This window comes from Nelumbo lutea, chromosome 8, assembly GCF_056320005.1.
Source record: "Nelumbo lutea isolate HS-2025 chromosome 8, American lotus-T2T, whole genome shotgun sequence".
Taxonomy (NCBI): Eukaryota; Viridiplantae; Streptophyta; class Magnoliopsida; order Proteales; family Nelumbonaceae; genus Nelumbo; species Nelumbo lutea.
In genome coordinates, this window is record NC_142691.1 from 5,894,860 (window position 1) to 5,907,893 (window position 13,034).

General features: G+C 36.3%; 1 protein-coding gene across 1 annotated transcript; it reads left to right on the plus strand.

The window, feature by feature from the left end:
- Nucleotides 1-807: 807 nt before the first annotated feature.
- Nucleotides 808-3,055, plus strand: LOC148842368 (large ribosomal subunit protein eL22z-like). Its single transcript, XM_088957746.1, has 2 exons — nucleotides 808-1,191; nucleotides 2,749-3,055. Exons 1-2 carry the CDS (start codon nucleotides 962-964, stop codon nucleotides 2,891-2,893), a joined length of 375 nt encoding a protein of 124 aa, XP_088813872.1. The 5' UTR covers nucleotides 808-961; the 3' UTR covers nucleotides 2,894-3,055.
- The last annotated feature ends 9,979 nt before the right edge of the window (nucleotides 3,056-13,034 follow it).

Consider the following 13,034-nt stretch of genomic DNA (forward strand, 5'->3'; position numbering starts at 1 on the left):
TTTTACTTGTCAATTCAAGTTCTTAAGAACTTTCCTTCAACTTTCTATTTCTCTTATGTTGTGTATGTTGGTTTGAAGGAAAAAAATAGGGAAACCTGTACAAACCTTGTATGGATTTCCTTACTTTTCCCTTCCTTTTACTACCTTCTCCTTCAAACCAGGGGAAGGATTGGACCTCATCTAAATCAAAATCAATTTGAGTGGATTGGATGGACCAATAAGATATATTAAATTGGACCAGTTCAGATTTAATGGTCAAAAGTATTTATCTGATTGGATTGAACCTGTTCCATCTATAATGGATTTATATATTAATGGTCAAAAGTATTTATTGGATTGTACTGGACATGGTCCATCCATAATGGTTTTACATTGGATTAAGTAAGGTGAAGCCAATATTGGTCAATTGAAAGAAGACAAGAATACAGGTGTCAATCGACCAGGTTTAGATTGGAAACAATATAAATTAAAACCAATTTGAACATATTGGATGGTTCAGACATTGAATTGGACCGGTCCAAAATGGTCCAAAGAATTCATCGGATTGGATTGGTCCTAGTCCAATTGACACCCCTACTTCAGACCAAACATAGCCTTATTTTCTACCAAATCAAACACAGCCTTAATAAACATATTTCATGAGCAAAAGAAAATAATTTAGAAGAATAAATGGGCAAATACTGAAACAAGGCAGATTTTGTATCGTGGACTATTTCCATATCCAACCTCATTAGAAATGGACCTTATTGTGGGCTTGGGCCAGTAAAGCCCAGTAATAGTAGAAGTGGAAACCTTTCTTGTTCTAGTTTTCTAGGCTTGTAGCCTTCTAGGGGTCCATTCAGGAAAGCCATATAAGTATCATCTTTATCTCAAAGGCGAGAAGTCTCCGTATCGGGCTTGGGGCGACTGCGTTAGGGTTTTTCAGAGCCAGAGGGAAGAGGGAGAGAGAAGGCAGAGGAAGATGAGTAAAGAGAAGAAGGTCGCCCCAAAGGGGAAGAATAAGGGAGCGAGCTTCGTTATAGACTGTTCGAAGCCAGTAGAAGACAAGATCATGGACATCGCCTCCTTGGAGAAGTTCCTGCAGGAGCGAATCAAGGTCGGAGGCAAAGCCGGTGCTCTTGGCGATTCCATTACCATTTCTCGTGATAAGAACAAGATTACCGTGACCTCTGATAATCCCTTCTCTAAGAGGTATAAGTTTCTACCAACTTTGCCTGCTTTTTTTCTTCCATTCTCTTAATGTACCTTTTAGATTTGGCATTATAATTTTATTCTTACTATTATCGTATTCACTATCTCCTGAGTGAACTAAGCTTAGATCTGTGCTAAATGGTTCGAATTTGTTGACTGTTGTCTGACGTATTTCGGAAAATATCACTTACCGCTAGCACATCATTGTTAGTAGAGATTAGAAATGTTCATTCATATCTGCGACAGTACAACTTAATTTGTTTTTCCTTTTTATTGTCTACATGGAATGGTGATGTGTGGTTTTAATTCCTGAAGTTTGGGTGATGTTTTCCACACTTTATTTTTTCTTTAATTTCGACTTATGCAAACCTGGGATCATGGAACCCGGCCCAGTACTTAGAGATTCAAATCCAATACATGTGTCAACTTTCTAAAATTGTTGTCGTCCTTCCATGAATGTCTTTGTTATCTGTTAATCAAGACAATACCGGAAATAAAGCATAGAGCCCTTCTCTTTTTTTGATGTTCTATAGAGCCCTTCTCTTGCTGCCTCTATATACTCTATTTGGGCATACTCCTGTAGTTAAGTATGGTTTAAGTGGAGGGCTTGTGGCTATTGATCATAGGTGCCTTGGAGCACCTTGATAACATAGGGCCCCAGAGTCCTCCATTCAGAATATGCGCATCACCTTGTAAATAATCAACTACCATTAGATTTAAGTTTGATAAGATTAACGGTGGAGCCATCATTTGTATGTATTAATTCATAGGTTAAGCCCTCTTTCAGATATTTGTAATCTAGGAACGTAGAACCCGGTCCATGCATGGTTATGTTTAACCTCGTTGATTTTATATTGATAAGTATGTCTAACCCCATTGACGCAAATGGAGCAATTTTATCATGTCCTGATCCTGTACCTCTGTCACAAATATTTTGGAATGGTCTTTGTTAATCACCATGCTTAGCTCAATCAAAGGACATTGAAAGCAGTTGCAAACTCTTGTTTCCTTTTCACCTGCTAATCCCCATTGTGTTGTGGTGGTTTAAAGTTCAGGCAAAATATGTTTGTGATGGAAGGCATTTTTTAAAAAAAGCTTATGCAAAGACGTTAAAGACAATATTTACTTTTTCCCATTTTTTATCAGTAGTTAGGGTTGATCTTGTGAAAGGGTTAAGCTGGATTGTGTGTGTTCCACGGGAAATGAAAGCCAAATATCATAGCTTGAACAGGGTTCTGTTGCGAACACAAGTGTGTAAACTGGGCTAAGTAGCCAATCACGAGTGAACATGTCCACAAGCTCTGACTTTCTGGCCTTTTTAAGTGATCCGTTTCACAAGTTATTTTCCTCGTGTGTTCTTCCCCATCTCTTGTCATATTGTTTTGATTTTGAAGAAGTCTCCTTATGCTTCAGTATCAGTCAGATATGCAGCTAAGAGCTTGCTTTCTCTTTATTTCCAGTAGTAGATGTTGTCTTATTTCTTTGATTTGTAGTTTGACATTGTTTATTTTCTTCCACTCTTAATTAAACTTATGGTGCGAGTTGTGATTTGCATAGGTACCTCAAGTATTTAACAAAGAAGTACTTGAAGAAGCACAATGTTAGAGACTGGCTTCGGGTCATTGCATCCAACAAGGACCGCAATGTTTATGAGCTGCGGTACTTCAATATTGCTGAGAACGAGGGCGAGGAAGAGGATTGATTAATTCATCAGTTTTTTTGTTTTTCCTTTTCTTTTTTGTTGCTCAGACAATTCAGTAAACCATCTTTTAGGACATAATACCAGTTTTGCCTTCCAGGAACTATGTAGTGTGCACGAGAACTGTTGGTTTTCCTAATTCAAGGGTTTTATTTATCTGAAAAAGCAGGGCGCATTGTCATGTGAGTAGCTCACTCAGGTCCTCATCCATTGTTTGTGCTTGATACTATTATGTTATGGAGTGGTAGAGACCTTGCTGTTTGTCCACCAAGACCAACAGTATGCTAGCCAATACAATACAAGTTTGTCAATCATGGTGTCTGAGATCATCAGACTCTGAATGGTTTTGCTACTGATCCTGTATTTTGGATTTGGAAATGTCTGATGTCGAACTCAGTGCTGGCCAACAGATGGTCAAAGTGGTCGACGCAAAGATCCATTCCTGGGGTAGGGCCCAGGAGCTAGAGGTGTAAAGTTGGCTGTGCCGGGTCGGCATGGCACGGCCCATGGACGGCCCGTGCAAAGTGCAGGTTGTGCCATGCTGGCTTGCGGGCTGTTACGGGCCTTGCTGCCTTCGGTCAAAAGTTTGGGGGTTCGCCTGGCACGGCCCAGGCCTGTGTTGTGCTGTGGGCCGGGCGGCGTGGGCCGAGCCTTGGGCCAGGTCGGGCTATGCATGGGGCCAAAGCTATTTATTTAAAAAAATTGATAAAAAACTTAAAAATTTAATTTTATATGAATTTTGTGTATGCAATTGATTGTATATACAATGACTAAATAAATTAGTATAATAAAATTAAAAAAATTATTTATTTTATTAATACATTATTTTTTATATATTATTATATAATTATAATTTATATAATATATATAAAGTATATATATGGGCTGGGTTTTGTTGGCCCGCTGGTTGTGGGTGGCATGGCTTGCTCAGTTGTGCTGTGTTGTGCTGGCCCGTGGGCTTAAAACCCTAGGCTGATCACAACTTGCATGATTGTGCCGGGTCTGGCATGACCCATGGACCATCGTGCCGAGCTGTGTGTCGGGCCATGGGCGGCATGGCCAGATGTACACCTCTATCAGGAGCCATGACCCATGAGCTTAGGTGATAGGCACGCCACATAGTGTTAGGGGTGCCAATTGGATTGGATTTGGTCCAATTTGATCCAGTTCAATGTGAGTCCACTATAAATGGACCAGGTCCAATCCAGTCCAATGAATGTTTTAGACCAATTTGGATTGGTTCAATTCAATGTCTGAACTGTTCAATCTGTTCAAATTTATTTTGATTTAGATTGGTTTCAACCCAAATCCAATCCATTAACGCATATATTCTCATTTCAATGGATCAGATATTGACTTGATCCAACCCAATCCAATATAAATTTATTACAGACGAACCAGGTCCAATCTAATTTAATAAATATTTTGGACCGAATTAATCCAATAATGATTTTGGACTGGATGGTGTGCAATTCAAAACCGGTCCATTGACAGCCTTACACGGTGCTGACCACTAAATCGGATTTGGTTCTCCCAAAGCGCTCTTCACACCTTCACATTGTATCGTTTTCCTCAACCCAAGTCCAATCCAACTAGATAAAAAAAAGGGTATCCATACCCCCATCCCTTCTCATATACATTTCAGCTATACTCAACAAAGCCTATATGTATTTTTTAAGTAAATAGCCTATTGTCTATATGTATTTTATTTCTGCAAATGTCAATGGGTCAGGCACCGTTTCACCCCAACCCAAACTGAAATCCAATTATAACCGATCCAAACCTAACCCAACAGAGTCGAGTCATTGTGGTTTAACCCAATCCACCGACATATCTAATAAATTACAAAACCCTTCGAACCTAACCCATTTTGATTACTAGCTATTCTTGTTTCTACAAGAATGTGTCTCATATTTGCTCTGTTGAGATAGGGATAGGGATAGGGTAACAATAATGTTAAAGGAGCTGGAGGCAAAAATGGAGTAATGAACACAGGACAAAAGAGTCCTCTCTTAGTGCGGAACGCATGAACAATGTGTGTTTTGATGTTAAAGAAGTAGATTTGAATCCATTTGGTAAGTCGGCTATCATTGCTGGCTTGTTGATAAAAGCTGGTTGAGACATTATTACGATTGGGCGGAGATTGTGCTTGGAATTAAATAAGTTAGACTCCGTTTGGTATACTACAACTTGTTGAAAGCTTCATGTTTAATCTCGTTATACGTACGCTGGCTTTTATTGTAAATTTGTAATTGTCCGAAGCTTTTCAAGCTCATTATGATTCAAATTCACGAAAACCTTTACCGGTATAAAACTTGTACAAGTTAAGGCTCCATTTGGTTTGTGGAAACATTTGAGTGGGACGGAAAAGTGTAAAAATGTACATTTCCATTGTTTGATTTTATAATGGAAAAATAATGGGAAAAGCGCTGCTGTTCATCATCTCTTACCTTCGGATAGTTCCTCCGGAGATAATAGTTCGGACTAACAGGTAGCATGCTCATCATCTCCCTCCATCCTCTTGTCCGTTCGTTAGCTCTCTGTTGGCGGCGAGTGAAGAAGTACACCAAAGTACCAGAGCAATTGGTGAAACAGTGAGAGAGAGGCTTGAACTAGCTGCAGCAGTTCTTTAGTCTTCTGTCGAATGACTTTGCCATTACAACTAGCTGCAGCAGCGAGAGATAGGCTTGAAGTGCAGTCTGGAAAATCCAAGCTCACCACCCTCCGTCGGACTTTGTGTTTGCTGCCAGGTTGAAGACAATGAAAACCTCCCTTTAGCACAACCCCTCTTTTTCTCTCTAATCGTCTCTTCTCTCGCCTGGACAGAGAGACCCTAGCCTGTACCTGAGAGTCTCTCTCTGCTCCCAACACTGCCTTTCAAAGGGAAACCATCAGAGCCCTCCCCCTCTTATGCTCTCTCTCTGGACTATCTCCCTCTCTTTCTCAGTTATCTCTCTCCTTATTTCGATGGTAACACGGTTTTGGTGTGACCCCAAATCTACAATTTTGGGATCTGACATCCCACATTTTTCTTATCTCATTCCTCTATTTCCCTCAAAACAAATGAGAGATCATCCCATCCCATAAATCAAACGGAGCCTAAAAGGTTCAAACCCAAAAGGCAAATTTTACCAAAAAACACCCAAAAACCAATGAAAGACTCCTAGATTAAGACACAGCTATTTCAATTTTCAAGCCTCACAGTCGCAAATGTGACAAATGACAAAAGATTTCCAAATCAACATCTGGAAAAATTGGGACCAATGTAAAGGTTGAGAGGGAGAATGAGAAAAGCAAAAACAAAAAAGCTTTCTTTAGTAATACGTTTGTTTTTGATTGTGCAATAATGAAGGAGAAAACAAAATTACAGAGGGGAAGAGAAAAGGAAAATAGAGCTGGACAGATTGCCAAGATGAAGTAAAACCTGTAAGATAAAAGCTAAAGAGGCAAAGAGTCGAAGGACAAAATGGAAATATATGGAAAATGAAAGAACCCATATGTGGATTCATGAGGTGCCAATGCAAAAGATAAAAGCATGCTTCAGAAATCATAAATCAGAACAAAGTGGGAATGAATTTGTCAGTGGTAAAAAGTAGAAGGATGATAAGAGAGGATTCATGTGGCCTATTAGGCTGTTATCAAGGTTTTTAACATCGAATCAGACAATGAACCGTTCAGGGTTTGGTTTCTGAGTCAAATGGTCGGGCCATTCAAACCGAATGGATGGTCTATTCTGATAAAAGAAATTAAAAAATAAAAAATCAAAAAATGGTCAAAAACCATTAGACGGTTTGAATGGTTCAACTATTCGGGTCAATGGTTTATTGACCAAATCAATGATTTTTGATCAAAACGGTTCTAAGGTAAAACAAACTGATCCTTGATTTTTTTCCGGTCCGACCATCAGGTCCGGTCCAACTTATTTAGGAGATTGGGGATCTGTTACCAACATCGTTCCAACCATTCCACTACACGGGAACTCTTGTTTCCTTTTGGTAAAATGCAAAAAGCTTATATACGGATGCACACTTAAATCGATAAATTTGGTACTGTGTTTGATTGCATTGGGTACAAACATAATATTCAAAGACTTAAATTCAACTCTTTTTTCCTTTTTTTTTATTAACTTGGAGTGCAAAGCTCGCTTCCATGTTTTGGAAGCAAGTTTTTTTGCTTCAATTTTGTAATGCATAAAATGCAAGGAAAAAACAAATTTAAGGATGCATTTGGTTGCGATACAAACGTAAACATGTATTTTACATAAATATCTTCTTTTCAATTTAAGAATGCAAAATGGGATTTCAGTTCTAATTCATTTTTGTTCTCTTCTTATTTGTTTTAAATCGATGCAAAAGGCAGTACGGTAGTCCTTCTCTCATTCTATCAACTTGAGATTTGAAAATTACAAATTTGTATCCAAAAAATGGGTACAATAATGCATTCTCCTCACGTTATAAAAATGTCAGAAAAGATATTTTTCCCTCTTAATCATTGCATTTTTGTATGACAAATAAATACTAACAAATTCAAACCGAAGTGGATAAATACTCTAGTTTAATGTATGTATTACAAACAAACGCAGTCTTGGGAATAAAATCATCAGTACAAGTTTTTATTTTGAAGTTTATCCTTGAAACCTTTTGGGCTTTTGGTCGTTGTTTATTTCATTGATTAGTCCGTGTTAACAGTATTCAAAAATCCGAGTTTGGGTTCAAGTTCAGCGTAATTGAATTAAATTCGGATTAGTCCAATGTTTAAAACGTAAGTTAAGTCGTGGAATTGTAAGTTCATGGTGTGGCACACCTAATAAGCATATTGTACCAATATTTGAAGTCATGTGCATTTGACATGGGTGGAGTTACATATTGTCATTGAGTCTTTTTTTTTTTTTTGATAGATTGAGTGGCTGTCTTAACGATTACTTAAAGCCCAAATTATAGGATAAGGCTTTGATGATGATGAATGATTATCACTGTACGAAAGAATTATAATATAGATCCATGAACAATTTATGTCAAGAATGTTAGGTTTCAAATTAAGAAAAGAAAGAACAATTTATGTCAAAAATGAAAATTTTTCTAAATTTTTAGGAAAAAATAAAGATTAAAAAATTTTTTATTTAAACATTCTAAGTGATTTTCATGGTAAAAGAGAAGATCTATCAATGATCTATCATAGATGGGAAACTCAAACATTGTTTCATGTATTACTAACAAAGTTGTTTTATGATATCTACATGTTCTAAATTCCCCGTATTTTCTTTTTTGCTGCAAAATCTTCCAATATCATTGATCACTTGATTGTAATAAATATCTTTATATACATTATTAGGATAAAATACAAAAAACTCCCCTAAAGTTTTTAATAATCATAAAAATCTTCCTTATAGTTTTATTTTAATAAAAACCTCCCCTAAACTTTTAGAAAACTCGATAAAAGCCTTCCTTCTAACATTTACCCAAATGAAAAATGTTCAACCAATTAATATTTTTTCAAATACCCGTTTTACCCTTTTCTAAAATGGGTACTGTAATAACAATGAAGAATAGTATAAATGGAATATTATGAGGCCATTAATCTCATCTTTGTCAAAATCCCCTCTCTCTCTCTGATTCCATTTTTTGAACTCGCAAAGATAAAAATCTCTGTTAAGAATAGACTCCAATTATACAAATTTAGATTTTGGAACACCACTTTTCACGGGAATATAGATTGTACGCTATACCCTCAAGGGTTTTCGTTTTAATCACCTCAAAACTTCTTTCTTCTTCATCACTAATTTGATTTTTGATCTCCACTCCATCTCCCCGAATTTAAACTTCATTATGTCAATTCATTTTCAGTTCGCTTCTTCATTTCATTTTAGGTTTCTTCATCGACTGTGACGCCACTGCATGCTCCGATATCAACGGCCTATAATGGGTCCTCGATAACAAGTATGTCTTCTTGGAAGTGCCCAAATCAGTGATTATACCCGACAACCCCTACTTTGCCCGGACTCTCTCCGCCTCCAGTCTTTCTCTCTTGAAGGTTGTATTCGTTGGAAATTCTGCTATGTTCTACCGGTCACCCACAATCTTAAAACGGTATAGATTTGCCTCTAGTTTTTTATCAGAGATTCGGTGGGATGTTCTGGAGCGTCGTGAACATGATGGAGGATTACACCACAGCGAGATAATCTTACTATGAAGGAGTCTTTGTTGCTGTTGGGAAGACGATGAGCGTTTGTGTTGCTGGAAATACGTACGGATTTAGATCAATTTATTTCTACTTCGGAAGTTGTTCGTTCGGACGCTAATTTTCTATTTTTATCAGTCCTACAATACAAAGCTTTAGAAATCTCTTAGGGAGTTAACGACAATTGTTCTTCACCGGCGACTATTATTGATTGACATAATCCATTCTTCACGGATTAGTTATTTTTGTACCCATTTTCAAAAAGGATAAAATGAATATTTAGAAAAAAAAAATTATGCATCGGCTAACATTTTCCGATTGAGTCGATGATAAAAGGGAGGTTTTTGTTGAATTTTTAAACATTTAAGGGAGATTTTTATTAAAGTGAAACTACAGGAGAGAATTTTATGATGATCAGAAACTTCAGTAAAGGTTTCTGTATTTTACCCAAATTATTAAAATGTATATTTATTGGGTTTGACTATAATATATCTTTTCCATATTTATTATATATTATTATTTATACTTTATTCATATATATCCTTTGAGAGAAGTTATTTATCTATTTTCTCCTTTTTTGAATTTTTTTTATTTATTTTTAATTCTATGTCATTTTGAAACAACCAAATAACCTAAATTATCTCTTCTCCTAAAATTACTCCTAAACTACCTCCCCCACTATACTGAAATTTCTCCAAATTAATCTCTACTTCCTATTGATCTTCTAAATTGATGAGGGCGGATTTGGCCCTCCAGTGAAATTGTGACACCTGACACCTCATGCAAACCAAGTGCAGCCTCTTGACAACTGAGTAGCTCGGGTGGCTCGGCACAGCTTGGGCAGTTCGGCATAGCTCGTGGAGTTCGGTATAGCTAGGGGCAGCTCGGCATAGGCAGCTCGCCACAGGCAGCCTGGCGTCTTACGAAGAGCTCACCACTTTGGGACAGCTCGGCATTTACAGGTAGCTCGGCATATGTAGTTCGGCACTTAGGGGCAGCTCGACATATCGCAGGAAGATCTCCTACCTGATAACCGTACCTGACAGATCCGGAGGCCTGCGCCCATGTCTCTCGCTAGGCGGTGTCGTGCCTTCCAGTCCTGAGAGCTATCCCTTGACTGGCAAAGCCGTACTCTGCAGCAGTCGCCTGCACCTGCCACCGCAGCTTTGGCAGTAATGGCTGCGGTAGAGAGACAAAGGCAGTTACGCCTGAATTGACAGAGGCTGTTACGCCTGATTTGACAGGATACCACTACATAAGGATTCCGACCCCCAAAGACAAGGGGGAGGGAATGGAAAAATGGAGGTAATCCCTGCTCTCTAGCTCTCTCATTTGTCTCTAAGCTCTATGCAATCAAAATGCTAACTTAGGCATCGGAGAGTCCCCGCTGGGTAAACACCCCCGGGTCCTCTGATTCAGTTCTCGCAAGTTCCTCAGCTCCCGCCGCCTACAAAGAGGAGGAAGTGATGGAGTTCTCGCAGGTCCCTCAGCTCCCGCCGCCTACAAAGGAGAGGAGATCACCTCATGCAGAGGGCAGTCGGTTGCGCTACACCAGGGAGCTCCACCACCCTCTGAGTTACAGGTCTTCTAGGAGCATGTGAAATGACGAGTCCACCCAAGCAGTTCTCCACCAGGGAGCTCATCACCAGGCAGTTCTCCACCAGGGAGCTCGTCACCAAGTAGCTCTCCATTAGGGAACTCGTCACTAGGCAGTTCTCCACCAGGGAGCTCGTCACTAAGTAGTTCTCCATCAGGGAGCTCGTCACCAAGTAGCTCACCACTAGGGAGTTCGCCACCAAGTAGCTCATCACCAGGCAGTTCGCCACCAGGGAACTCCATCATCCTCTGAGTCACAGGCCACCTGGGAGCAAGTTAAATGACGAGGTACTTAGCCAAAAAAATTGATACATCACAAAAATTGGTACGTCACCAGAAACGGGTACATCATAAATTATCTCTAATTTCTATTTATCCTCTCCCATACTTTTTATCTATATCTATCTAAAGAAAGTTTGGATTAAAAAATTCAAGAATTATTTAAATATTCTAACAAAATTATAAAATAACTTTAAAATATTTATTAAAAACACAAAAAATAATATTATGTTTTTACAAAATATATCACGAAATTACGTACTAACAATTTAAATTATGCTTTTTTGGATTATCAATTTAAATGTTTTTTAAAATATTTAATAATATGTAATAGTTTTAAATAAATAAAATTCAAATAACAAAAGATTTAAATATTTTATAGATTATTTAAATATTTAAATAACTAAATAATTATCATAACTAGGTTTTAAATAATTAAAATAACGAAGTTATGTAATAAATTTAAAAAATTTCTTCAAAGTAGAAAAATAATTATAACATAATATTTAAATTAATAATAATTTAATATATTATAGATTTAAGTATTATTGAACTAATGAGAAATATATTAAATAATTTAGAGGTATTGAAGCTTCCAAATAAAAAAAAATATTTAATAACGATAAAAAATATTTTTAGTAGATATTAAAAAATAAATAATAATTACAATTATTAATGTACTAATAATAAAATCATTGTTTCACTTATATCAATTAATAATTCTATAAAATAATTTCAGAAAAATTAATATTTATTAATAATAGTTATAAAATCTTACCTATATCTATTATATATTTATATATACTAAAATTAATATTTGTTTTATTTTTAGTAATGCTTTATTGTATTTTTGTGATAAATATATTTTCAATAATTACATATAAATCTATTTTATTTTTGTTATTTAATAATAAAATTTCAATAATCATTGGAGATTAAACTATTGTTATTTAAATTTTTGAAATTTAATTTATTGTCCTTGTTGGATTTATTGCATTTTTGTTATAGATTTATTTTTAGTAATTATGTATTTTCGTTATAATTTATTGGTTAATATTTATTAGAGATTAAACTATTATTGGAGATTACAATATTTATAGATTAATCTAATATAATTTTATCATTTACTGTATTTTTAGAATTATTGTATTTATTGTATTTTTATTATAATTTTGTCAATAATTATGCATTTTTATTATAATTTTTAATAATTATTGGAGATTAAACTACTGTTATTTATGAGAGATTTGACTCTTTATTTAACTCTTTTGAATTGTAAAAAATGATTAAAAATAGTATATAAAATATATAAATATTAATAATTTAAAATTTAAAATATAAAAAATTATATACTCTAATGTGTGTGTGTGTGTGTGTGTGTGTGTATTTCAGATGCCAAGGTAAGATAGTGCTCACTGCAGATTGAGGAGGTTGAGCATGAGGCTCTTAATCAGTTAGAAGTAGTGTGAGCAATGCACATTAATAACTGGTCTAAGTGAGTGTGAAGTATGGCCGCTTCTAAGAGAGATCTAAGGCTGACTCTCGAAAACACTCATGATTCCAAAAGGGGAACAAGGCCAAAATGTTTCGAAACAAAAGAATCACTAAAGAACTAGTGAATTGAGTTGGTTGGTCGGTTAGTTAGTTATGATAAGGAGGAAAGGTTGAAGGAGTCTGACTCCACCCGTACTCCGTAACATAACCTGTCATACCTAAGTGTTGTTTGAAGTCCAAAAGACATCACCATGAATATTTTTCTCATTATGATGCTCAGATTGTTCGATCTTCTTGTAATTTTGAATATTATGGGGGATTGTTGGAGGGAGATTCAAATTTACAAAGAATCTCTCTCTTCCCTCTATTATTTTTGTCATTTCCTTCATTGAATGACGAGGCATGTACGTGTACGTGTACATGCGATGCACTAAATCATTTGTTTTATTCGAATTACACCTTTTCAATTTTTAAAACGTGTCTCTTCAAATTCAAATTTAATTTTTAAATAAATTGTTTTCATTTTTTTCGTGTCTCTTTTTCCTCCTTATGCCTCTTCGAATAGGTGCACTTCTGAACCGAGCCAGGCTGGGGCCGG